The 27597-nt window shown below is 50.4% G+C and overlaps 1 protein-coding gene across 5 annotated transcripts in view; it reads left to right on the top strand.

Moving 5' to 3' along the window:
* Positions 1-27597, top strand: part of SHANK2 (SH3 and multiple ankyrin repeat domains 2) — a 483554-nt gene that overhangs the window by 172263 nt on the left and 283694 nt on the right. For all 5 annotated transcript variants that reach the window (XM_051965794.1, XM_051965793.1, XM_051965791.1 and 2 more), the window contains one exon: positions 1465-1578. In XM_051965794.1, the coding sequence (XP_051821754.1) occupies positions 1465-1578 (114 nt within the window). The remainder of the gene's footprint in view (positions 1-1464; positions 1579-27597) is intronic.

Raw genomic sequence — 27597 nt, 5'->3', positions numbered from 1 at the left:
GCCTGCCGGGAGCAAGACCCAGGTGTCGTCCTGCCACCAGCCCCCGCTTCTTTCTCCTCTCTGAAATGAGAGTCATGGTGGCTCCTCCCGCCCCAGGTTGTTAGTGGCGGTAAGGCGCCCAGCTAGCGCTCCTGCTCTGGTTCTTGTTGCTGCTGCGGTGGAGGTGGGAGGGTTAACTTTGGAACTGGAAAAGGCCTCCAGAGTCCCCGGCCGAGCCATACTGGAAAGACCAGCTGCTCCATCATATTCCCAGGAGCCTTTGCCTGGAGACTTGCGGGGGGGGGGGGGCTCCACCTTCCCTCTCCCCCTCAGCCCACTCTACTTGAGCCAGCCCTTCGATGAGGGCAGCTGGGTGGGGCCTCAGACAGTTCCCAGCTGGTGACCCTGGACAAGTCACTTAGCCCCGTTTACCCCATTCCTCATCTCTAAAACGAGCTGGGGAAGGAAATGGCCACGCCCTCTAGCGCCTCTGCCACGGAGGTCAGATGGTCCCACACAGAGTCAGAGTTAAAGAAACACAAGGTGGCTGCTGTTTTCTGGGCCAGATTCCTAAATCTCTGCCCCAACAGCTTCCGTTCGTTGCTTCTGGTTCGGCCCACTGGAACCCACGGTTCTGTCCGGTTGGGGGCCGGCTCCGGGCCTCCCGGGTCTTCGTGTGGGCGTCCAGCTCTGGGAGCCAGGTGGCCCCGAGTCAGCGACGGTGGCCGGGCTGCGCAGGGACTGACCTCCTGGGGATGCTTCCCCGGGGCCGCCGGGAGGTGCCTTTTTTCATTAAAGGAAGCGTCTGTAACAGAGGCGCCCTGACCTCCAGCGCCGCGTCAGCGGCTTCGGCCTGGTCCAGCTTTCCGGCATCCTTGTCAGACCGAGCCGGGAGCCAAGATGGGGGCGTCCTCGTTTACGGCTCCCCGTGTTTGTTCCTCAGTCACCTCCCAGAGGAGATGGGGAGGGGGCTGCCAAACGCAGTGCTCCGGGCAGGTTCTGGGGCTCCTGAATCTCCTGGTGCGCACCCGGCCCTGGGCCTTTGGTCCTTGCAGCCGCCCTTTGAGGTGCCCGGGGAGGGGGGGCGGAGAGAGGGGGGCTGGGGCTTAGGAAGGCCTGGGTTCGAGTGCAGCACGAGCACGACCCCGGGCAAATCCCAGCCTCTTGCTGTCCCCGCATAAGTTTTTAAGACCGAGGCAGCATGATACCATATATAAAAATTAATAATATAATAATAAATTTTGGACGTCAGAGGACAGGGATTCAAATTCTCCCTTTGACACTTTACCGACCTGACTTTGGGCACTTCCCCAAGTTTATAACTGTTTCCTCAGCTATAAAATGAGTGGGTTCCCCCGACCTGGAGATTGGGGATCTTCCGTCTGGGACAAATTGTGTTTTTGCATGGATGAGGTTAAAGGTCAAGGTGCTGATGAGGATGATGAGCAGACCGGGCTAACGAGCTTGTTTCTTCCTCCCTCTCAGTGCTGAGCATCGGGGAAGGCGGCTTCTGGGAAGGCAGCACGCGGGGACACATCGGGTGGTTTCCGGCCGATTGTGTGGAGGAAGTCCAGTGCAAACCGAATGAGAGCAAACCAGGTAAGGCCCGTCCCTCTCCTTCGGCCAGCAGGCGCCATGCGTGTCCCGGGGCCTGGATCGCCATCTTTGCCTGCGGATCCCCCCCAGAATCCCAGGCTCGCTGGCGGCCGTGGCAGAAGCCGCACCCGAGCTGCGCACACCGCGCCAGCTCACCTGGGCCCGCCTCCGTCTCTTTGCGGGCGCCGCGGGTGGATTGGGGCGGGGCTTTCGCTTCCTGACGGGGTGAGCTTCATGTCGGGGGGTGAGGGGGGCTCTTAATGCGGTGTCTCCTTCAGGACCCGTAGCTCAGACAAGCATCAGCCGCCGCCTCCTACCTTGTGTTAAAAGGACTTTCCTGGCGCCTCAGACGCCCGGAGCCCAACCCTCTCCCTCCTGAGCCTCTGCCCCAGAGTCCCCCAGATCTGCCCGTTATCGCCCCCTGTCGGTCACGTAAGGGATCACAGCCTGGGCTTGGGCACAGGGAGATGGGGGCTTCGGGGCCCTAGGCACGTCACTCGCTTAGGCTCTGCTTGCCTCGGTTTCTGTGGCTGAACAAGGGTAAGAGCAGCGCAGATCCTCCAGTTTTTAGCATGGTTCTCCTGCCCTCCTCACTTGGCCCTAATCTCGCTCCCTCTGCCTCATCCTGCCTTCGCCGCTGGCCGGCGGCCATTGCTGCCAAGCTGGAGTCCAGACAGAGCCCATTCTCCTCTCGCTAAGCCCGCCCTCCCCTCCCGGCCCGGCTCTGCCCGGTGCCGCTGTCCCTGGAGGCCTGGGATTGGGCGCCTCCTGCTTCTTCCTCCCGCCCCAGCCAGCTGCCTCCCCGGCCCTTCTCCCTCCCCCCTGCCCAGCTCGGACCCTCGTTAGCTCCCCCTGAGACTTCTCGCTCTTCTCCTTGCCTCCGTCTCCTCTTCCGCTCGGTTCCCAGAAAGTCTCCTGGAGGCCGGGGCCCTCCCCTACTCTGAAGCCTCCCATGGCTCCCCAGTGCGGTCCCACTCAGTAAGCTTTGGGGAGCCCCCGCGGTGCTCACTTTGCCGGGCTCTGGCACGCCAAGCCGTTTCCTGGCAGAGACCGCGGATGTCTCCGCCTGGCATTTAGGGCCCCCACAGTCTGGCTGGGCTTACCTTTGCAGGCTGGTTTCATATTACTTCCCTTCACACACATTCATCTTGCAGCCAGACTGGACGACTGGCTGGCTGTTCCGGAACCCGAATTCTCTCTCCCTCCTCCACGCGTTCACACCAGCCCTCCCCGGGGCTGGAAATCACCGGGTCCTCCGCTTCCCGTCCACGTGCTCCCTCCCACGGCAAGTTTTCCCGAGCCCCCCAAGCCCACCCGCAGAGCGTGGCCATCCCCTCTTGCTCAGATCGTTTTCTCTTCCTCACTCGGCCGCCCCCGACAGCGTGGAAGGAAGAACTAGATCCTTTGGGCTCTGGATCCCCGGCGCCGGCCCAGTTCTCTTCCCGTTCTAAGGGACTCTTGAATTGCATTGACTTGATTTGGACTCTGCTGACTTGTGCTGCGTGAGGTCATTAGCTCTCAGGGACAGAAACTCCACCTAAAGATCACGAGAGTGACTGATGCCGGTCACGGGCCGGCACATTGGCGACCTGCCCCGCGGGGGCCCGGACGTTCGGCGGGGACGGCGATGGCGGAGCCGTTCTTCCTTCCACCATCAAGGCTGTCGGTCTGACGACAGGGGGTCCCTTTGGAGCTTCAGAATGGCTCTCGCCCCTTCCCCTGTGGCCAAAATGAGCCCAGTGAGCATCAGTACACAGCTTCTACTTACAGGATTAACATTGCTTACAAAATAGTAATTTAAGTATTACAAAATTATAACAAAATTAACTTTTTTAATTTGGAGTTTCAAATTCTATCTCCATGGGTCCTGAGAACGCAGAGGACCCATGGATATAAAATAGGAAACGCCAAGTTTCCTGTTTAGAACACAGGGCAGGGCACGGCAGGGCTGGGGGGAACTTTAGAACGTGAGCATCAAAGCCTGGAGGGACCTCGGACCGGAGAGCTGGGAGCAGCCTTTGAGATCTTCTGAGCCAAGGTTTCTTGGGGTCTTCAGAACTCCCCAATGCAGCCTAATCCAAATTAAACTCAAAATGGGAAACAGTTAACAAAAATACGATAAAACACAAATAACACAACATCTGCAAACTAAATCAGCGCGCAGCTGTAGGAGCCTTTGGCTATGGATCCCTGCTTCCCATTTCTACTGAGCTGACAGCACGGATCTGGAGCCCTCCTTCCATTCTCGAGCCAGGGAAACTGAGGCTGACGTCTCTGTGGCATTTTCTGGTGCAGCTCAGCTTAAGCAGAGCAGTTATTTTGGGTAAAACCCTTTTGGCTCCCATTCTGAAGCCTGACTTGGAGGAACGCTTCCTGCCTTTCGCCAGCAGTTTGTTTGGGGGCTGGGACTTTGTCAGTTTCTTGGCACGTTCTCGGGCGTGATTTTGGGGGTGGGCGTCGGGCTGCGTATTTAGCACGGATTGATCGGAGCTCTAGGGACCTCCCAGGCTGCTGGTCTCGGACCCACATCGGACAGAGACGGTGACGGGCCGGGGCAGGTTAAAGGGCTTGTCCGAGCTCACACAGCTAACAAATTGTCCGGGAGACGTTAGGTTTTTTGATTTTTTTATTGTAAACCTGCTAGTCATTAACAGAGACAAACATCTGCCAGGAGGGAGCGATGGGGACGGTAGGAAAAGAGTTAACGTGAATACGAGAGTCTCGATCTTCAGTAAAAATCAGACTCAAATTTGGTATTATCCTGATGGGAGAAGAGCTAATAGGGAGAAAACTGGGCTGGGAGGCAGAAAGATTCACTTGGAATCCCTGCCTCTTTCTGCTGCCTCTTTGGAGCAGAACCCCTTTTTTGGAGCAGAACCCCCTTTTTAGTTTAGAACCCCCTCCTTGGATCAGAACCCCCTGTTTGTAAGCAGCGTCTCTCAGAGGAATGCTCTCAAGAGAGGCCATCTCAGGAGCGGTGCTGCCTGCTCTCCTCCTCTGAGAGGAGCTCGCTCTTGTCTGCCTGGGAGACGAGCCTGCATTTTCAGAGGCAGATGGGGAGCTTCCCGGGGACAGAATGCTCTTCGGGCTGGGGCCGCAGCTGTCCACGCTGTTGCTCTAAGTGACGCGAAGGGCAAAGGAGCACATTTTTCTTTAAAAGTTCAGGTGAATTATGGTCACCATTACCCTTTATAACTGAAAATGAGGCTAAGACAGTCTTGTGGAATACTCTTCTCTTCTTGGTTGAATTTACCCCTCCCTCCATCCCTCTCTCTGTCTCTCTGTCTCTCTCTGTCTCTCTCTCTCTCTGTGTCTCTGTCTCTCTCTGTGTGTATCTGTGTGTGTGTGTGTCTCTTTCTGTCTCTGTCTCTCTGTCTCTCTCTCTCCATTTCTCCTTCCCTTCTTCTGTCTCAGTCTTTTCTCTCTCTGTCTTTGTCTCTGTCTCCTTCTTTCTCTGTTTGTCTTTATCTCTGTGTGTGTGTATCTCTATCTCTCTGTATGTCTCTTGGGCCTCCTCCTCAGCTCTCCTAGAGTTTTTTCTTTTTCTTTTTTTGCTTCTTTATTTTATATTTAGAACATATTTTATTTTTCACCAATTACATGTAAAAACAATTTTAACATTTTTTTAAATTGTGAGTTTCAATGTCTGTGTTTCCCTGCTCCCTCCTCTCCCGGAGACAGTAAGCAGTATGATATAGGTTATATATGTGCAATCACGTAAAACATATTTCCAGATTAGTCATTTTGTGGAAGAGAACTCAAAACAAAAAAAAAAAAAATGAAAGAAGGAAAGAAAGAGAAACTCGTCTGCTTGGCTCTGCATTTAGACTTGTCCCGTTCTTTCCGTGGGGTGGACGGCCCTTTTCGTCCTTGGTCCTTTGGATTTGTCTCGGGTCGGCGATAGCCGAGAACAGCCGCGCCCTTCCCGGTTGGTCATTGCTAGCGCTGCTGTTACTGGGCGCGGCGTTCCCCTGGCTCTGCCCAGTTCACTCTGCATCTGTTCGTGCAAGTCTTTCAAGGTTTTTTAATGAAACTCTTCCTCCCCCTCCTCCTTTTCCTCTCCACATTCAGTTTTATGAGTTGGTTCTGGGTTCCCCCAGGCCTAGATTTCCATCGAGGAGAAGCTTTCCTGGGCTCCTGGGTGGGGAGGGGGAAGGGAGAAACAATCCCAAGGTCCCCAGGACTGGGGGCTCTCCAGGCCAATGCCAAGGCACTTAGAGCTGGCACTGGGAAGAGCACTATGCATGGCAGGACTGCTCGGGTTACTAAGCTCCCTAGAGCGTATAAAGCATTCTCGTGTTATCACCCGGGGAGGAAAGGTATCATCCCCATTGTGCAGAAGAGCAAACTGAGCCTCAGCAAAGGAAGTGACTGCCCCAAGGGCCAACAGCTTGTTCATGGCAGAAAACCTCTTGCTTCTTGCTCCCCAGGCAATGCTTTCCCCAGTTTTACTGCCTTAGAGCTAGCTGCCAGTTTTATGGGGATGTGAGTCCAACATTCTACCTCAGGAAGGATTGGTGTGGGGACAGCAGGTAGTCAGGAGGACCCGAATTCAAATCTGGCCTGAGACACAAGGCCCTGGATAAACCCGCATGACCCTGTGTAAGTCATTTAACCTCAATTGATAAATAATAAAAAGGGCGCTCGGGGAGTGGTGGAATCATGAAAAGAGTGAACAGTTGAGCAGCAGAGCTGGTGACGTGGGTGTTTTTTAATGAAACACCTGGAGCTTCTTTTTGTCTTTTTTTTAATTAAAGTTTTTTATTTTTCAAAACACATGCATGGACAATTCTTTAACATGAGCCCTTGCAAAACCTTGTGTTCCAATTTCTCCCCTCCCTTCCCCCACCCCTCTTCTAGATGGCAAGTAGTCCAACACATGTTTAAACATGGCAGAAATATATTACATCCTATATATATATGTGCATATTTATACAATTATCTTGCTGCACAAGAAAAATTGGATCAAGAAGGGGAAAAAAACCTGAGGAAAAAAACAAAATGCAAGCAAACAACAACAGAATGAGTGAGAATGCTGTGTTGTGATCCACACTCTGTTCCCACAGTTCTCTCTCTGGATGCTGATGGCTCTCTTCATCCATGAATAATTGGAACTGATTTGGATCCTCTCATTGTTGAAGAGAGCGACATCCATCAGAATTGATCCTCCTATAGTATTTTTGTTGAAGTATATAAAGATCTCCTGGTCCTGCTCATTTCCCTCAGCATCAGTTCCTGTCAGTCTCCCCAGGCCTTTCTGAAATCTTCCTGCAGGTCGTTTCTTACAGAACAATAATATTCCATAACATTCATATACCACAATTTATTCTCCAACTGATGGGCATCCCCTTACTTTCCAGTTTCTTGCCCCTTCAAAAAAGGCTGTCACAAACATTTTTGCACATATAGGATCCTTTCCCTCTTTTAAGATCTCTTTGGGATATAACCCAGTAGTAGCACTGTTGGATCAAAGGGTATGCACAGTTTGATAACTTTTTGATCATAGTAACAAATTGCTCTCCAGAATGGCTGGATCTGTTCATATTTCCACCAACAATGTCCCAATTTTCCCACATTTCCAACATTCATCATCATCTTTTCCTGTCATCTTAGCCAATCTGACAGGTGTGTGGTGGTATCTCAGAGTTGTCTTAATTTGCATTTCTCTAATCAGTAGTGATTTGGAGCACCTTTCATATGACTAGAGATCATTTCAATGTCTTCATCTGAAAATTGTCTGTTCTTATCCTTTGATCTTTTATCAATTGGAGAATAGCTTGAATTCTTATAAATTTGAATCAATTCTCTGTATATTTTAGAAATGAGGCTTTATCAGAACTCTTAAATATTTTCCCAGTTCATTGCTTCCCTTCTAATCGTGTCTGCATTAGTTTTGTTTGTACAAAAACCATTTAACCTCCTATAATCAAAATGATCTGTTTTGTGATCAATAGCAATCTCTAGTTCTTTGGTCACAAATTCCTTCCTCCTCCACAAATCTCAGAGATAAATGATCCTATGTCCTTCTAATTTGTTTATAATATCATTCTTTATGTCTAGATCATGAACCCATTTCAAACTTATCTTGGTATATGATGTTAGATGTGGGTCAATACCTAGTTTCTGCCATACTAATTTCCAATTTTCCCAGCAGTTTTTGTCAAATGTGTATTCTTAGCCCCAAAGCTGGGGCCTTTGGGTTTGTCAAATATTAGATTACAATAGTCATTGACTATTTTGTCCTGTGAACGTAACCTTTTCCACTGATCAACTAGACTATTTCTTAGCCAATACCAAATGGTTTTGGTGACCGTTGCTTTATAATATAGTTTTAGATCAGGTACAGCTAGGCCACCTTCATTTGCTTTTCTCTTCATTAATTCCTTTGAAAGTCTTGACTTTTATTCTTCCAGATGAATTTTGTTGTCATTTTTTCTAGGTCAGTAAGATAGTTTCTTGGGAGCCTGATTGGTCTAGCACTAGATAAATAGATTAGTTTAGGGAGTATCGTCATCTTTATTATATTTGCTCGACCCATCCGAGAGCACTTGATATTTTTCCAGTTGCTTGGATCTGACTTTATTTGTATGGAAAGTGTTTTGTAGTTTTGCTCATATAGTTCCTGACTTTCCTTTGGTAGATAGATTCCCAAATATTTTATACTACAGTTATTTTAAATGGAATTCTCTTTGTATTTCTTGCTGTTGGATTTTGTTGGTGATGTATAAGAATGCTGAGGATCTGTGTGGGTTTATTTTGTATCCTGCAGCTTTGCTAAAGTTGTGAATTATTTCTAATAAAATTTTAGTTGATTCTCTAGGGTTCTCTAAGTGTACCATCATATCATCTGCAAAGAGTGATAATTTGGTTTCCTGATGACCGACTCTAATTCCTTTAATCTCTATGTCTTCTCTTATTGCCGAAGCTAGCATTTCTAATACAATACTGAATAGTAATGGTAATAGTGGGCAACCTTATATCACCCCTGATCTTTTATTGGGAACACGCCTGGGCCTTCTTGACTGTGAATTTCGCATTTACTCCCGTTTTCCTTGAGCCTGTTCCTGATGTGCTCAGCCCTATGAGAGATCCAGAAGCAGGGAGGGTCAGGTCCCTGCCATCAGAGACTTGGGGTCCAGTTAGGGAGGATGAGCTACAACCACGGACACAGAGAAGGGCACAAGAGGGATCCCAACTGCTCTGAGGATGGATGTGGGAGAAGCCATTTCTGGTGGGTCAGAACTTGAAGAACTAAATTGATGCAGAAGGGGACGTGGGGAAGGGGACATGGTAGGGGGTGTTCTGGATCCAGTCAGGGCAGTCCTTTGCTTTGCTTGCCTCTGCATATATGCAGCAAGTTCTTCCCATTCCTCCCCTGCTTTGGCAATGAGACAGAATCAATTTTGATTAATTAAAAACATTAAATTTATTTTCATTTTAAGATGAAACCATAAAATAGATATAGCATTCATCCAATAAGCATTTATTAAGATTTTACTATGTGCGAGGTGCTGCTGTAGGCCCCGGGAATACAGAAATCCAAAAGGAAAACTGCTCTCCAAGAAGCTGGGTTTTCTGGGAAACAGTGCAGACCCGGATCACGGCCCAGGCTACAGAAAGCAAGAGCAAGTAGAAGGAATCTGGCAGACACAGAGTGAGTCTTGGGCTCCCACATGGGAGCCTCCTGGCTGTGGGATCCTGGTCAAGTCACTGTCCCCCCTCCCCAATACCACGAGGTTGGAGCTGTCTGGACTGGAAGAATGAGTCTTAGACAAATGGAACCCCACGTTTAGACATAGGGAACTGCATGATCAGGGTGGCTGGGCGGCTGCTGGAGAAGGGGGGCAGGTCGGACTCCCATAGGGCACTGCTGTCCCCCCCACCCCATGATGCTTAATGGCCTTCCATGTGCCAGCACCTTCCCTGCCCTCAAGGAGCTCCCAGTCTAAGGGAGCAAGCGTCATCTACAGAAGGACCTCCTTAAAAGGCAGGGTAAACAGAGGCTTTCTCCAAGGGTGGGCACTGGGGGTGTGAGGGTGGGCCGGGGGCGGGGCAGATTTCTCACACTCACAAAAAGCTTTTAGATGAGACTTTAGGAGAGCCAAGATCAGGAAATGGAGGAGAGAAAGGAAAGTGCTTCAGAGTTAGAGACGGATAAAAAAGCGTCATGTGCACGGGATAAGAACTCCAAGGAAGGAAGGGGAAAAAGAAGGAAGAAATGGGTGGAAGCAAAGAGGGAGGGAGGGAAGGAGGAAGGGGAGGAAGTAAGAAAGGAAGGGACGAAGGGAGGAATAAAGGGAAGGAAGGAGGAAGAGGAAGTAAAAGAAAGGGAGGAAGGGAAGAAGGAATGAAGGAAGGGAAGAGGGAAGAAGGAAGGGAGGGAATGAGGAAAGGAAAAGAAGGGAGGAAAGAAGGCTTCAAAAATTAAGCCAAAGATTTTATAGTTGATCCTGAAGGCATAGAGACTCATGGTGTTTGAAGAGCAGAGATGTGACTTGGTCAAAACTCTCTGGCTGGCGGGGGCAGGAGAGCTCCGGGCAGGAAGGCCCATTGCAGACTAGTGCAAACCCTGAGTGAGAAGCGATGGGCCCTCTGCCAGCCTGTGAATAGGGAGAAGGAGTTGTGTGTCTGGGGCTGCTGGGGACCCTGCCTGTCACGGACTCAGCCTGGGGCTGCTGCTAGTCAGCCGGGTCTGGGGCCTGGGCCTGGAGGTGCCCGGCACAGAGAATGTGGGTCAGTCCTATCAGGTACGAAGTCGCCTGCAGGGACCCGGGGGTTCTCGGCAGGCTTCCCATCATGCCTTGTTCTCTTCCCTCTCACCACGTGGGCAGGAGGCTGCTCTAGCCCGAGCCGTGTCAGACGTTAATAGGGTACGGGGGCTCAGGGCCGCCGGAGGAGGGCCGCCTCCCACTGGGGACGAGGCGCCTGCGGGGAGGGAGACGTCAGGCTTTAGGTGCAGTGCGGGGACCCCAGCCTTTCCTCTGACCTCCCGGAGCAGCGCCTCCTGCGCCCTTTCAGCCGAACGTTAGCGACTGTCAGAACTTCCTCTGTTCAGAGTCCGGCTCCCGCGCCCTCAGCGATCATCGATCCCCCTGTCTGAGGGCTGGGCCTCCCTGGTGCCCCTTGGGTTCAGAGAACCCAAGATGGGTCCCGTGGTCATCGGGGGCTCGGTGCTTCTCGCCTGCCGAGTTCTGGGCCAGTATGGTGGGAAACTCCCGATTTCTGTCAGGCTGAGCGTCCGTTTCTATGGAGTGCGGCAATAACTGGAGTGAAGGAAGGGCTTTGCAGCCCTTGTTATATAACGGGAGATAATCCCAGCGGCTCCACAAATCTCTGCTGGGAAGTCCTGCCCAAAGACGGCGCCTGATCTCCTCCGGGAGATTAGTTCTGCTTGGGCCCAAAGGATCAAGATAAGAACAGTGGGTCTGGGGAAGGGTGAGGGGAGGGAGGCCCCGCAGGGCCGGTGATGCAGACTTAGATTTGATGTAGAAAAGCCCAACAGTTAACACTGTCCCCAAAATGGATCGCCCGGTAAGGTAGTAAGTTCCCCCTCAGCACGGGTCTAGCAAACACTGGCTGCCCCTCGCAAGGTCACTTGTAGGGAGGACCCACTTTCAGATATGGACGGCTTGGCTTAGGGGGCTGGAGCTCTGGGAAGCTAGATGACCCGGAAGGACTTTTCCAGTTCACAGTCAGGCTTTGTGCCTTTCTGGGTTCTTTTTTCTGTTTCCTTCCCCACACCACCCCCAGTCCATGTCGCTCAGGATCTGTCTTTTTTTTAACTTTATCTATGATTTTTGAATTCTGCTTCCTAAATGGGGTCAGGAAAACAGGTAGAAACTCTCCTTTTTAAAAGAACCTTAAGGATGGACAAGAATGAACTGACTTCCAGAAGCACCCGGCCTTTTCAGACCTTAGCCACCTTCCTGTCAGTTTGTGATCACCCTGCCGCCCCACCCCAGCTTAGGGGCATCCGCAAATTGGATTCGTTCCTTTTAACCAAGTGAAAGGTGGAGAAGGGCAGAGGGACTTTGATGGTCCTTCAGTTAGTCCCAGAATCCCCCAGTGGTGGTGCTGTCACTGAGCTCCCAGCTTTCCATTTTATCTCCAGGAAGAGCATGAGGAATTGTACCCAGTGTTTGTGCCCGGATCCAGCCCTGAGGGGCCATGCCCGGTGTCTGTGCCCGGTGTTTGTGCCCGGGTCTAGCCCTGAGGGGCCATGTCCAGTGTCTGTGCCCAGTGTTTGTGCCCGGGTCCAGCCCTGAGGGGCCATGTCCAGTGTCTGTGCCCGGGTCTAACTCAGTTCTCCCCGCAGCATTCTCCCGATCTAGCCGGCACACACACTCCCATCAGAATGGGAAACATGAGGCTCCATTGTCGATGGAGTCTAAAGACCCGGATTCAGACCTCACCCCAGGGACTCACTAGCTGTCACCCAACAGAACGAGTAAACCTGCGGTGGTGACATTGGACTCTTCATTTTAGTCACAAGCTCACCCAGAACGATATGGTAAAACGTAGCATTATTCTATCCGCCTCACTAGCCCAGAGAGAAAATGATCCACCTGCCTGCTTCCCTCCTCCCCATTCCCTCAGGTGGGACTCACCATCAAAATAATTAGAGGAAACATTTACAGAAATCCTGCCGAGGGAAATCGTAGCGTGTTCAAGTACAGTCACATTTTCGAAACCCCATTTCTTCCTGGAACAATCCCCTCAAGGATTCAAAAGGGTCTCCTTCCTGCAATCAGTTCCATCTTTTTTCCTGAATGGAGAATGGGGGATCTTTGTATACTTTTCTTCTGTTTCTCTAGGAAATCCTTAGGAAAGATCTTTTGTTCAGCATCCAAGCCACCTTTTAAGGAAACAGGTCTGAAAAGAGCTTTTAGATCAGTGGTGACAGCCTCTCCATCTTCTGTCAGGGGCTTTGAGACCGGAACAGAGCCTTCTAAGGTGCCCATTTTACAGATGAGAAAAAACAGAAGGTCCCAGAACTTTATTTTCAGGTCCCTCTTGTAGCTAGATTGTAGCCTGAAGCTCCTGATCTTCGGGTCTGGCTTTTTCCCCAAGAAAAAACAGGATGGCGTAAGAGAACAGTCATTGACTTCAAAGGAGGGAGATGGGGTAGTCACTCCTGTATTTTCTACTCTCTTCATGGTCTTTAGGTACCAGCTGGATGCCCACATGCTGGGCATCTTGTCGCCAATCTGGGTTGGCAGAGTGGGTCTCCGAGGCCCCCTTGAAATCTGAGATTTGGTGACTGTAATCTGGCCCTTATTAGCTGTGTGCTCTTGGGCCAAATCAGTAACTATTCTGCGCCCCGATTTCGCAGGTAGAAGACGGGGATAATCATCCTCGTGTTGCTTTAGGTTTTATTAAAATGGGAGCTGGGATGATGGCAAATGCACTTCTCCAAGTGGAGGTAAATAAAAAGACGCATAAAGGTTGGCGTGCTATTTAAAAGTCGATCGCATTATATTATCTTAATGCGAGTGTTACTCACTAGTCTCGGCAATAAGGCGCGAGCTCATTGGCTGGAGGAGCCCCCCAGAGGTTCATGGTAGCTGCAGGGGCTCTGGAGGGTAATGTCCCTTTCTGACTTACAAAGCCAGGGATGATTTTCCAGCACGGATGCTCCCTGTTTGAAGAAGAGGATTTGTTTCTTTTGTTTTTTTGTTTGTTTTTTTGGAAGTGTTTTTTTTTAAATGACACTTAGAATTCTTTGTTGCTGCGACCCCTCCCCTCTTCCCCCCCACCCCCTCCCAGGAGAGGAGGCGAAGGCTGGATTTCACAAAGACTTGTGTTTTTTTAATGCTCTTCCTCCTTCCAAAATGTCTCCGATCTCAGCGTCCCCCTAGACCCACCTGGTGAGAAAGGACTTTCTTATTCTGAGAGTGGAGTCCAGGCTGCCGTGTCAGGCCCGAGAACGTCCGGATCCCGAGCTCTGGCCTTCTGCACCGGAACGTCCGAGTCAGTCTTAGCCTTGGCTTTGCCTCGTGATTACCCGGCACCCCGAGAGCCCTCAAATTGTATTGTGTCACTCAACACAGCGAACTCCAGCTGTTTCTAACAACCTTGCTGAACAGCAGCACGCTTCCAGTGTTCATCCCAGCTACAGCAGCCTTGTGCTCCATGGAGGAGGGTCCGCCGGGGTCCTGGGGCCATTTCCTTCTCCAGCGCATTTCCAGATGAGGAAACTGAGGCAGAAGCGACTTACCCAGGGTCATGTAGCTACCTCAGTGTTTGAGGTTAGTTTTAAGCTCAGGAAGATGAATCTTCACGATCCCGAGCCCAGGGTCCTATCCAGCTGCTCTGAAAGGGGCCGTGAAGTCTAATCCCCCCCCATTTCACAGATTAGGGAACTGAGTCAGACAGGGCAAAGTGACTTGCCCTCTGGGGCTGGGCCTGCCCTCTCTCGTTAGGGACTGGCCTCCTTGTGAGTCCTCCCACCCCTACAGGGCCCTCCTCCAAGAGGAGCCGGACAAGGCCGGAGACTAGGGCATTCCCGCGACAGCTCCGACCAGCCCAAGGGGCCGGGACCAGCTTTAGAGAGCAGCACCAGGATCCCGGCTGGCTGGCTTGAAAACCAGGAAAGGCTCCTTCACTGGAGGCAGGTCAAGCTGGGTGAAGAACGGAGAGAATCACTACCGGTGGTCAGGGAGGCAGCCACATGTCTGTCTGGGCTCCAGCCCTCTTCCTCCCTCCTGGCCCCCCAAGGGGCCTCCCTTGCCTCCCCCCACAAGAGATTCAGCCTCTCATTGTCTCTGCAACCTGCATTTTGATGCTCGCCCTGACAGAATGAGCATAATGGCTTTTTAAATAGCTAATTATTCTTTTAATGAGAGTAACAAAGCTGAGACAGATTTGGAATTAAATACTGTTTAAAAAAATCCTGCAGGCTGCCATGCTTTTTAAAAATCCCTCCTTGCTTTGGGGGCCAAGCTCCCTTTCCTAAAACAACCCCCCCCACACACAACACAAACGTGGCCACTAAAATCAGGGGCTGACGCCTCCCGGGAAGGCCCACAATGGGCCCTGGCGGCCAGGAGGAGACTTTCCAAAGCCTGCCCAGGGAGGGAGCCCGGCTCCCGCCCGGGGAGTTCTGGGGGCACTGGTGCCATTGTGTGTAGCGGAAAACGGGTGACTTCCCAGGTTCGAGCAGGAGCCGTCACATGGGAGCAAAAGCCAAAGGCAGACAGCCCGAGGGAGCTGGGGGACCGGGCTGCCAACAGCCCGAGGGAGCTGGGGGGCCGGGCTGCCAGGCCCTGGGACGCAGCAAGCCTGGCGGGAAAGCAGCCCGGACTCTCTCCCCCCTTCTCCCCTTTTTCTGCTCCAGAACCAAGGCTGCCTTCTTGGCCAGCGCCCTCGGGGCCCGCCTCTGCCTCTCTGCTGCCCTTTCTAATGGGCCTCCTGATGCCGGCTTCTCAGGGACAGGGTCTGCTCTCACCTTCCGTGGTCTTTGTTCAGAGGGTTCCTTCCGCCGCTGATGGTCCACGGTTCTGTTCCGGGTCTTTTTTCTGGTTCTGTTCCCGGTCTTTTTTCTGGTTCTGTGACAGGTCTTTTTTCTGGTTCTGTTCCAGGTCTTTTTTTTGGTTCTGTTGTAATGCCGGAGAGATAGAGGCAGGATAGAGATTAGAGTTTTTAATGTTTTATTTGAGAGGGAGAGACTGTGCTGGGACCGAGTGGATCCGTGGTTTGGTCCCAGGGCTGAATGAGACTGTATCTCCCAGAATCCAGCAGGGAAGGTGTTTCTCAATGACAATGACAGGTGGCTCCAAGCCACAGGGGGAGACCGAGGCAGGGCAGAGTCAGAGCACTGAGAGCACGAGCGGACCATCACTGGGGGGGGGGGGGACTGTACATTCTGATGATTTAGGAGGAGTTAGGAGCAGGAAGTCCAAACTCCCCTTTAGCTTGAGTTTACACATTTGCAATTTATAACCTTAGAGCAAATGGCCCTAAATTGTGTCAGTCCTAATGATCAGGGGGAGGCTCGCAACCAGGGGGATTAAGGCAGAACAATTCAGGGAAAATGAGGCAGGACCATTTAGGGAAACTGAGGCAGGACAAGTAAAGGAGTTGTGGCAGACGGCCTGTTCTATGACCATGTTTTATCCCTCTCGGGTTCTATCAGGTCTTTTTTTTCCGGTCAGACACTGCCCCAATCTCTATCTCAGTGGTTGCTCCAGGGCTGCTCTTTCCCCACCACAAGCAGAGGCTAATAATCTTTAAGCTCCTCCGAAATGGTCTGAGTTCCCAGCAGCCCTTGCCCTTGGGTCCCGAAGAAGTGGGTTTTTGGTGCCCTCCCCTGCGGCCCCGGAGACCCCCCAGTCGCTCTGATGGCCGTGGGGGGGGGAACGGAAGTGAGTGTGTGCCGAGTGATCCAGGCTCCCTTGCCGGGCAGCCCGTGGCCCAGAGCCTCCTGACCTGGTAACGTTTGTCTTGTAATAAAATGAGGCAAAGGTGCTAAGATGATAGAGAATTTATGCAGATTCCCCGGGGCTCCCGAGAACGTTTTGCTGCTCAGAGATTTTTCCTCTAAGAGGTAAATAGGAGATTATCCTGCTGGTCCCAACTGCTTTCACACCCCAGTTTCACTGTATGGAAACAGGCTTAATTTCTTCTTGTTTGATGCAAGAAAAAAAAGGACCAGAATTCCTGGATCCTGCAGGAGATGCAAAGCTGAAGGCTCCTCCCCCGCTGGGGCTGCCTTTGCAGCTTAACAGGGGCCTTCCCCAGGCTTTGGCCCCAAGGAACTGCTGTGGGCAGGGGCGAGAGGGCCTCCCCTGGGTGCTCTGCGGCCCCAAGTCCTGGCCCAGGCCGGCTGCCCCCCCTCCTGGGGAATGCTGTGCCCGTGGAGCCGGGGAGCTGCCGCAGAGAACTGCCGGGCACAGGGTTCCCGACCTGGGGGCTCCCAATGCCCAGGGGGTGATGGGAGGCCGCCTTCTCTCCTCAGGCCTTTTCTGCAGGCCCCAATGCCTGGGCACTGGTGACCCCTGCTGGCAGCAGCCTGCCATGGCTTTCCAGGATGGTGAACCCACTGTAGATGTAGAACATGGGGGCAAGGCCGCAGAGAGAGAGTGTGTGTGTGTATGTGTGTGTGTGTGTGATGTGTGTACACGTGTGTGCCTTAGGCGTGTGTGTGCACATGGTACACGTGTGTGCGGCTGGGGTGAGTCGGCCTGGTCCCGGGCACAGCCCCCGCCAGGCCCCCGCTGAGGGACGTTCAGGGAGGCCCTCGGGCTGGGTCTGTGGGCGAGACCCGGGAGCCCGAGTCTGTGAGTGGGACCTGCAGGCCGGGCCTCTGGGTGGAGCCTGGCCCTGAGTGTTGCGGGCAGGGCCCCCCCTCATTTCTCCGTCCCATCTCCCTCTCTCCCTCCCTTATTTCAGATCGAGGGGCCCATTCTGCGGGCTGACCCACAGGGACCCCAGGATGCCCTCTGACCCACTCAGGGCACTTTGGCTTTGCCCATCTGCTCCATGTGCCCCAAAAGTTTGGGGTCTCAGAGCAGGGTCTCAAAGGAATTTGCAGCCTTGAGCCCATCTCCAAGTCAGGGGGCAAAGCTCCTTGTCATTGTACGGGCTGAGTGCCAACAGAATTTAGCAAAGAGCCGCGAGAGGAGAGGTTCCCGGGACAGCTGGGCCAGAGCTTCTCGCTCCTTATTGGCTTCCGGGCGGCGGAGGGCGCTCCGGCCCCCACTGTCTCAGGAACCTGGGCACCAGGACCAGCAGCTCGTCCGAGTCAGCAGGACTACCCCGAGGCCGGAGGCTTGAGAATCATGGGCAGGTTGTTAGAACCACAGGGTCGGGACCCCAGGATTCCTTCCCCAAGAAGCCGTTCGCTGTCACGCTCACTTATACAAGAGACATCTTCTTAAAGTACCTACTGTGTGTCTGACCCTACCCTAGGTGCTCCCAGAAAATGCTCAGACCTCAGGAAGCCTTCTCTGGGCTGAGGAGAACTAGGCTGTACACAGATAAATACAAATTAAAGCCGGGGCTGCAGAGGCCGGGCTAAGCGCAGGGAGAGTCCCCGCCGTGGGAGCTGCGCCGCTGGGTGACGAGTAATCCATCTCCCTTCAGAGAAGCCGGGCATTGCAGGCGGGAGGCACAGCTGGTGCAAAGGAAGGGTGGTGGGAGACGGCTGCTGGGCCTGGGAGAAGAAGCTGGAATCAGAAGGGGTCCTAGGGGGGCTCCCCGGGGTGGGCGAGTGAATAGTGGGGTCAGTCCCCTGCCTCTCTGTCTCCTCGATTGCCCACACAGACACCCCCCCCATGGTTCTGACTTTCTCCCCTTTGAGATCACTTTGAATGTATTTGTATATATTTTCTCTCTCCTCATCCCCTGGGGAAAGTCAGTCCTTGAGAGCAGGGTCTGCCCCCCTTGGCTTTTGGATGCTCCTGGTCTGGCTACTCTGGTACTTCCCCAGACTCTCCAGATGTGCAGGTAGCAACTTCTGTCCTGCTTGAATTGGACTGGGAGGTTCCGGCAGGTTCTGTCCCCTCCGGGGACTTTCCCTTTCCCACCCGGAGAGTCCCGGGAAGCCCAGCTGGCCTCAGCCTCTGCTTAGAGAAGCGTTCCTTCTGCTGGGATCATTCCAAGCGCTTGGGGCTCAGAGCTGGGGAAGGAGCGACCTTGGAACAATCGCCCGGCCCTCTCATTTTACATATGGGGAAACTGAGGCCCCGTTAAGTAAGGCTCTCCTGCCCGGGCCAGGATCGGAGGCCAGGCCCTTCCACTCTGTGCCTTTCTCCACACTTTGCAGCTTTCCCTAAAAAGGGATTTCTCCGAAAACAGCTGCTCTCCAGGGGCCTCTGGGCTCCCCTGCCCCGAGGGCTCTCCAGAAATAATCTTTGACTGACAGGCTGAGGGAGTAATTGCCCCAATTTGCCTCCCTTTGCACCTTAGCCTACTTGTGAGCCGGGATGAAAGGAGGCTCCACTTTTCCTTTAGCTTTAAAATCAAGTGGCTCCGGTGTTTATTTGCCAGACCAGATCCTGGCAGCTGAATCAGGCAGCTAGTTAGGGCCTCTGCTGGGTTTTACGAATCCTCCGGGGGGAGTTTATGAGAAAGTAATAGCGGGAATGGGGGGACCCAGAGAGGCAAACCCAACGAGAGCCATGAGCGTTAATTAAGCAACCAGGATTTATTGAAGGCTTGCTCCAGGCGGGCCTTGCTGAAGGGTCCCAGAGAAAGTAACTGGGGACCTTTGTCCTGGGAGAGAGAAGGTGCCCTCCGGCCGAGAGCTCCTTCCATCCTCTTGTGGGCTCTCGGGTGGGAAAGGGATCCAGTTGGTCCCCGGAGGGCTGAATCTGGAGCCCCAGATCCAAGGAGGCCGTTGTGGGCGATTTTCCATTAAAATACAGAGTCTGTATTTGGCCTCTCTTTGTATCTGCAGCTCTCAGCTCAGTCCCTGGCACATAGTAGGTGTTTAATAAATTCTGGTTGCCTAACTGATAGAAGACAAAAACTACTCACCCAGGAGACTACTGCGGGGTGGGTGGGGCAGGGGGCTCTTTCTTCTTGAAGGCCATCAAGCAGAGGCTAGTAGTAGGGGGTTTCTCAGGCTGGTAGTAGGGGGTTTCTTCCCCATTGTGAGTTGGGCCGAACCTCTCGAGTCGCTACCAGTTTTGAACCCAGGTTCTGATGTAGTCGCTACCCTTGCTGAGAGTCAGGAAGATGAGATATTCCTGTGAGACCATCGAAACTTAGTCACCTTCTCAGGGACGGGAGGGGGCGACTTCCTGCTCCGTTGTGAGTCGGGCTGAACGCCTTTTAAGTCTCTATCATTTCAGAGCCCGGTGTCCTGATGTAGTCCCTTCTCTTTAGAAGAGTCAGGAAGATAAGATATTCCTGTGGGGCCATCGAAACCTAAAGTCACATAGAGGAAAGCCCCCTTCTCAGGGACGGGAGGGGGTGACTTCCTGCTCTGTTGTGAGTTGGGCTGGATCCCTCTTGGGTCTCTACCAGTTTTGAACCCAGGGTTTCTGATGTAGTCCCTACTGTTGCCGAGAATAAAGAAGATGAGATATTCCTGTAAGACCACAAACCTAAAGTCACCTAGAGAAAAGCCCCCTTCTCGAGGACGGGAGGGGGCGACTTCCTGCTCCGTTGTGAGTCGGGCTGAACGCCTTTTAAGTCTCTATCCTTTCGGAGCCCGGTGTTCCGATGTAGTCCCTACCCTTGAGAAGAGTCGGGAAGCTGAGATATTCCTGTGAGACCCCTGAAACATAAAAAGTCACGTACAGGAAAGCTGATGTATGTAAAAAAATACCTGATGCAGGTCATTTGCTAAAAATGGAAAATGTTCTTTTCAGGAAGACTCAGCTAAGACATTGCTAATTCAGAGGACGTTATTTCACAGTTGTAAAACTTGCAAGTGCAACTCTGCTTGTTTAGGACGGAGAGTTCTCCATGGGGGGGGGGGTTGTTTTGGTTTCAGGCTATTCCTTTCTTCCCTTACTCTCCCCTTACTAGCTGTCGGCGTCCCAGGTAGGCAATGGTGGTGAGTGGAAAGGAGGGAGGATATAGACAAACGCCCCCTTCTCTTCCCATCCTATGAGGGGGCCCACCCTACATCGGGGACTGACCAGGGTCTCCTGCTCGGTGGGAGCTGCATTCGGACCCTAGATCAGAGCCACTTTAGGCAGAGGGGCTCCGGCCCCGCAGAAGGCCCCTCAGTAGCCCAAGATTGCCTTGAAGAGAGCCAGCTCTCTGTGCAGCCCTCTGATTCACAAAATCCTCACGCGCCGCCCTCCAAATGCCTCCCCCTTGTTGTTTTATCCTCACGTCCCCTTGATCTACTGAGAATAGCCTGCGTTCTCTGTGTGAGAAATGCTCAATTGCCCCCACAGATTCTCCGTCTCCACTAAGGAAATGCCTTCTCTTTAACCTTTCCCCACTAAGAGAGAGAGGATTCGGTTCTGGAAGGGAAGTCGAAGCACAGAGAAAGTCTAATTAAGCCCCTTCGATTTCTGGGAAATTTCTCGAAGCCCGAATTGATTTGACTTTGCTGAGGTCACACGTCATTGTGCTTCATCCTGGCACCGAAAGGCTCCCACGCCCCTTCTACCTGCATCTCTGGGCCAATTTCGGCTCCTTCCCCACTAGGCTCTTTATCTTTCCAACAGCCCTGCCAGCTGTTCCCCACGCATTACCCTCCGTCTCCCGTCTCCTCGGCGCTGCGAGGATCGTCCATCCCCAGGCCCTCCCGTCCCCGCCTTTGGAGCTGACGCTTTCTCCAGGGCTCGGGTCACGTGCCCCTGCGGCACAGAGCCCTCTCGATGCTCCCCCGTCCTCAGCAGCGTCTCTCTCAGCACGGACTTGGGCACATGGTCTCTCCTCGATGGAACACGAGGTTTTGAGTGATCTTTTTCACTGCTGCCTTTCTGTCCCCGGTACGCTATCCTGCCCAGAGTCAGCACTAAAGGAAGCTTTGTTGCGTTTATGAGATTGAGAAGGATACTCCACGCTGATGCGGCCCTTTAAGGTTTGCCAAGCACTTTCTCCATGGAGGGAGGAGGATTGGTACAGGGCACATTCCCAGGTCCGGGTCATCCTGTGACTGTGCTAGACAACGATTGTGGGATCTCTTTGGGAGACCTCGCATTCAAGAAGAGGATAATGGGGAGGGGGACACTCACCGAGCCCTTGCTATGGGCCGGGGGCACTAACGAGGCAGCCCCTGCCCTCCCAGCCCTTAGAACCAGTGTGAGAAGGTGACCCCCAACCGTATCACAGAGGTAGAGACCAAGCTCTCCGAGCCCCGAGTACATCCCAGTTTGGAAATGGCAGCTATCTGGTATAACAGCCTGGCTCCAGCTCGCTGATGCTCCCAATCTGGCCCTGAAGGGCTTTGCAAAAGTAGCAGGAATTCTCTCAGAGCGCAGGCCGGCAGCAAAGTCACTTACATCCTGAAACTGGGATGTTGGAGTAACGAGGGGAGGAAATCCAGGGGGAAATGAAGGGAGGGGCTCTCTAGTAGAAATGAAGGGAGTGTTTCCCCACTAGAAATGAAGGGAGCATTTCCTCAGTAGAAAGAAATGAAGGGAATGTTTCCCCAGAAGAAATGAAGGGAGCATTTCCCCAGTAGAAAGAAATGAAGGGAGCATCTCTCCAATAGAAATGAAGAGAGCATCTCCCCAATACTAGTGAAGGGAGCATCTCTCTAGTAGAAATGAAGGGAGCATCTCCCCAGTAGAAAGAAACGAAGGGAGCATCTCCCCAGTAGAAAGAAATGAAGGGAGTGTCTCCCTAGTAGAAATGAAGGGAGCATCTCTCTCCCCTCTGCCTGGTGACCATATCTCTAGAGCAGGGGTCGGAACCATTTTTCTGCCGAGGGCCATTGGATATTGATCACATCATTCACAGTCTGCATGGACTTGTGGGAGCGCGTGTCCCAGAACTTTGAGGCACGTGGGACCATTTATTCTTACCGTGCCCTTTTAGTAAATACCTTTGTTAAAAGCGAATTGAGACTACCAGCCGATAATCAGTGGGAAACACTCTGCTGGGGGCACGTGACCAATAGTAGTAGAAACCCCAACCTCTGAGGGATACTTCCTGAGAAGACTTATAGTCAAATAACCTGAGCTCCAGCCTGGGAAAGTAGCCCAGAGATAGTACCTTAGTCATAAGAACACTATGAGGCAAGGAATGAAAAAATATCAGTTTCTCCATTTGACAGAGAAGGAAACTGAGTCACACCAAGAAGTAAAGGGCAAACTCAAAGTCGTACACGGCAGTTGTCAGTTCTGTGATTCCAATCTTCTGGCTCAACATCCAGGGGTCTTCTAGGTCTTTAAAAATCTTTCCTCATCAGCCATTGTCCATCCTAAAATTTAGGAGTTGAAGAGCTGAAGGAAGTGACAATGTGATTGATTTGGTGCCGCCATCAGTGGAGATATGTTAGAGTTCATAGACCCATCAGCACTCATCCAGTGCTATTTCCTCCTCCTAAACAGCTTCCCTTCCTGAGCCCCTAAACATGGCAGTTCCTGTCTCATCCTAAGGAGACCGCTCTCCCTCCTTCTCAGTTACTTTCTCAGTCACTCAGTACTAAGTGACTGAACCAGAATGTGAACTCAGCTCTTCTGACTCCAGGAACAGCAGCCTTTTCCTTTGTTTTTTCTAGTGAATATAAAAAAAAATTTAATACACATTGCTTTATGAATCATGTTGGAAGAGAAAAATCAGAGCAAAAGGGAAAAACCATGGGAGAGATGAAAAACAGACCTTACTCGGTTGGAGTAAATATGTTGTTACCACATAATCGTGCCTGGCATTTCCACAACTTTAGATTTTAATAAACATCAGTGATGCATCTGGGTAGTGCAGTGGGTAGAGCCCTGGGCTCGGAATCAGGAAACCTCATCTCCCTGAGTTGAAACCTGACTTCAGACACTTACCAGCTGTGTGACCTTGGACAGATCACTTCATCCTGTTTGCCTCAGTTTTCTTATATGTAAAATGATCTGAGAAAGAAATAGCAAAACCCTCTAGTATCTTTGCCAAGGAAAAGCCAAATGACATCATAAAGAGTTAGCCAAGACTGAAAGCTCTAACTAACAAACATCACTGGTTATTTTGGCTGCCCCTGCTCGTCTCCCCCACACAAATAGCCATGTGATCCATCCGTTGCCAAAGCGGGTCGTCCGTGACGTGATTGAAGTTCTTTCTGAAAGGTTAATGTACCATCTACCAGCCTGGGATGACTGGGAAGGGGTGTGCCCCGGTGCAGACACCGAGAGACCGGTGTGTTATGGCAGCCATCCTGTGCCTTCTCCCATCCAAGAGCTGGAGGGGACAGCAGAGAGCAGATGCTCCAGCCCTCTCAAGCTGCAGGGGAGAGAGCTGCGGTCCAGGCTGGAGACTGAGCTGGCCAAGGACATCAGAATACTGAGTCACTGACCCGGGACTTGAGCTCGGCTCTCTGACTCTAACCACAGCAATCTTTTTCTTTTCTTGTCTTTTCTTTTTTGGTAAATTTATTTATTTTTTTTATTGCTTTATGAATAATATTGGAAGAAAGAAATCAGAGCAAAAGGGAACAATCATGGGAGAGATTAGAAAACAGAAAAAAGAATTAAACAGCACGTGCTGATTTACATTCAGTCTCCTCCGGATGCAGGGGGCATTTTCTGTCCGAAGTCTATCGGGATTGCTTTGGATCACAGAACCGCTGAGAAGAACTGAGCCTTTCCTAGCCGATCACCGCTCCATCTTGCTGTTACTGTGTGCCGTGTATTCCTGGTTCTGCTCGTTTCTCTCAGCATCAGTTCATGTAAATCTTTTCAGCCCTTTCTAACATCAGCTTGTCCATTGTTTTTTATAGAACAATGATATTCCGTCGTCTCCATATAGCCCAGCTTGTTTAGCCGTTCCCCAATGGAGTTTTCATCCTCCACCATTTGGCTGCTCATTCTTACCTCAGTCCTACCAACTGTATGACCGTGGAGAAGTCATTTCACTTGGTTAAGCCCCAAATAGTCTCTAAAATGACAGCCATGTTTGCTTACAATTCTCTTGAACTGAGATGTCTCCAAAGCGCTCTGTTCACTACAGCTTGGAAAGGCAGGTTCCGCATGGATCATCTCCAATTTAAAGATGAAAAAACTGGGGCTTAACCAAGTGAGAGAAAGCCAGATTATAGTACACTAGAGTCCGACTGTGGTAGAATCTTTTAATGATTCAGGGGGTGCTTCGGGACTGGCTCAGATTTCATTTTTGAGCTTCGCCACCTGCACGTCAGTCAAAGTGCAGAAATACTCAGCTGCTGCTCCTCCGTGGAACCCTCCCTGGTTTTCCCAAATGAAAGGAAACTTCAGCATCTCCCATCCCCCTTCCTAGACCTCTCCTTTCTTTTTTCATTCTCTCTTTATAGCAGATTCAGGTTCACCTTTATCTTTTGCCCAAATATCCCTGGCCATTTTCTTCCAATAGAAAGAAGGGCCAGCATCATATATTCAAGGACAAGCCTAGAATAGAGAAAGGGAGGAACAAATAGAGAAACAAAGAGACAGAGAGATTTTTTTGTCTTCCTCTATCTGTCTTTCTATTCCTATCTGTGAGTATACTGCCTTGCATTTGAATCCAACAATCATTGATCAATCAACAAACACACATAAAGTTTCTATGATATATATATATATATACACACATTATATATCATGCTATATATTATATATCTTGTGTAATTATGTGTTATTAATGTTTTTACCTAACCTTGGGTGTCATGCTTTACAATTGAATCCAACAATCAATCAATCATTAATCAATAAACAGACACACATAAAGTTTCTATGATACGTATCTACACATTACATATCACATTACATATTATACATCTTATATAATTATATATCATTAATATGTTTTTACTTAGCCTTGGGTATAATGCTTCACAACTGAATCCAACAATCAATCAACAAACACACATAAAGTTTCTGTGATACATATAGACGTAACACACGTTACATATCACATTATATATTATACATCATTATTTTACATATCACATGATATATTATACATCATTATTAATATGTTTTTACTAGCCTTGGGTGTAATACTTTACAACTGAATCCAACAATCAATCAGTAATCAATCGGCAAACATGCCCTCAATGAGTTTGCTTTCTATTGGGGAAAGCAACTTATACACATATAAGTATATATGGAGTCTTACAAATTAAATACAAAAGAATTTGGGCAAAGGCGGGTAGTCCCTGCTGGAGGGATTAGGAAAGGTTTTTCATAAAGAAAAGGTCCTGCGAAGACAGATAGAAATACTGACTGTCTCAGCCCTCTAACATGGAAGGCGTTTGAGGGCAGGGACTCCTGTCTTTGTCTCTGCATCCTCAGAGCTAATACGGTGCCTGCCACATCGGAGGGATTTAATAAATCGATTCTTGTTGGTGGATAAGTTGCCCAGTAGGGAGTAGGACATGGGTGGATCTCTCTGATACAAGGGAGAGAGAAAGGCATAACAGACAAAAGAGAGATCAGAAGAGGAGGGCAGAGGAAAGTGGGAACTGGGGAATCAGGGAGAGTTTCACCGTCAGAACTGTCCCTTGAAAGCCAACGGGGATTTCAGCTGAAAGAGAAATGGGAAGAGAGCATGGAGGCAGTGTGCAAATGCATGGAGGTGAGAGATGGCTTCCAGAGATTGGAATGGCTTTCCTGAGCTCTAGAGTATGTGAAAGTAACATCAAATCGGACTAGAAAAGTTGCTAAGAGCCAGACTGTGGAAGGCCTTAAATGCCTGCAGAAGATATTTATAATTTTTCCTAGAAGAAATAGGGAGCTATGAAAAGTTTTCCAGTGGATGAGCATAAGGATCAGATTTCTGTTTTAGGCGTTTCAGTCTGTGAGCATTGTGGAGGATGAATTAGCGACCAGGACTCCAGCGGATGGAGGGACCGCTACCTCCTCGCAGGCAAAGGGGGGTCAGTCGGTGCTTCCCATGCCTTCGGTGAACTGTGCAATGGGTCTGAGAACGTCTGGTAAAATGTCAGACAAACTAGCTTTGCCTTTGGGTGTCCCTCAGGCCGGGCTTCCAGGTTGCAGGCTGTTCTTTCACAAAGTTCCCCCCCTCTCTGTTTCCTAGGTTTCCAGTTCCCATAACTAGGATCTTTCCCTGATGTGGGAATGTTTGTGTTCCTATGATAGACACTAGATGGCACTCTCTGGGCACAGAAGAAAAGGGGAGACTCTGGGATAGTGCAGCTCCCTAAGGGTGGGAACCTGGTGCTCAGTGTCGTCCCCACCCCATCCCTCCTATCTCTCCACGTGTCTCTCTCTGTATCTCTGCTTCTGTGTCCGTCTCTATCTTTTTTTTTTATCATCTCCCCCCTCCTCGTTCTCCCCCTCCAACTGGTTTTTGAGCTATTTTTTTCTTTGTCTCCTCAGTACCTGGCACAGTGCCTTGCGCAGAGTAAGCATTCAAGATCTTCCTCCTGACTTCCTTATTCTTGACATTTCGCATTTTCTACAAGAAATGGAATGGCTGCTTTAAGCATTAACAGAATTTCCATTTATTGGAGTCCTTCAGGTCATGGCTGGATGCCCACTTAGCCAAGAAGGGGGGATGCTTTTTAGGTCGAGGTTTGACTTAACGCCCCAGAGGATGCCCATTCCAAGTCGGAGCTAAAGTGCTTCTGGGATAATGAGGGAAAAGCTGAGTCCGTGGGCAAAGTGCAGAAGATATTCAGGCAAAGGCTAAGGAGAGACCTAGGAATATCAGGGATGATTTTATGAAGGTGACACTATCTGTGTTTGTCCTTAAAAGAAAAAAATACCTCAGCAATCATAATTGGAATCTAGCAGTTGGGAATAAGTCCAATCCAATCATGGAGGATGGCAGGCTATGATCAAAGACATGGAGCGGAGCTGGGGCACTTACAATAACCGTGATGATAACTTTTGCCCCCAAAAGCTCCAAAGTAAAATTTACTTTATCTAATTGTAAATATAAAGTACAAAAATTCATTCTATTATTATGAAAACCCTAAATATAAAATATAAAAACTAATTATAAAATAATTATGAATATTTTATGTGAGACATTCTGTAAGAATTAAATAATCCAGCAAGACCTCATCTTAATTATCTACAAGACTTCAAATTATTTTTTTATTTTACACATTTTTCTGAATATAGCATTTTTTAAATTTTATTTTTATCATTTCATATCATATCCCATATACCCTCAACAACCGATAAAAGGAGAGAAATCCTATTGACAAAATATGCATAATGAAACAAAACAAATTCTTATGTTTGTCACATCCTAAAATGTCTACATTATTTAAAGTCCATCACCATTCTGGCAGAAGCTTCCTTTATCTTCAGTCGTCTGAAATCGTGGGTTATCTTTTCACTAATCAGAATTCTAAAATCTTTTAAAGTGTTTTTCTTCAGAGTACTTTCACTGTATAAATTGTTCTCTAAGTACAGCTCAATCCAATACCTCAGTGTACCGAATGCACAATTGGGAGATTTTAGAGGAAGGAGAAGGAGGAGG

Source organism: Antechinus flavipes, chromosome 6 (genome assembly GCF_016432865.1).
Source record: "Antechinus flavipes isolate AdamAnt ecotype Samford, QLD, Australia chromosome 6, AdamAnt_v2, whole genome shotgun sequence".
Lineage (NCBI taxonomy): Eukaryota > Metazoa > Chordata > Mammalia > Dasyuromorphia > Dasyuridae > Antechinus > Antechinus flavipes.
This window is presented reverse-complemented; position numbering and strand designations above follow the sequence as displayed.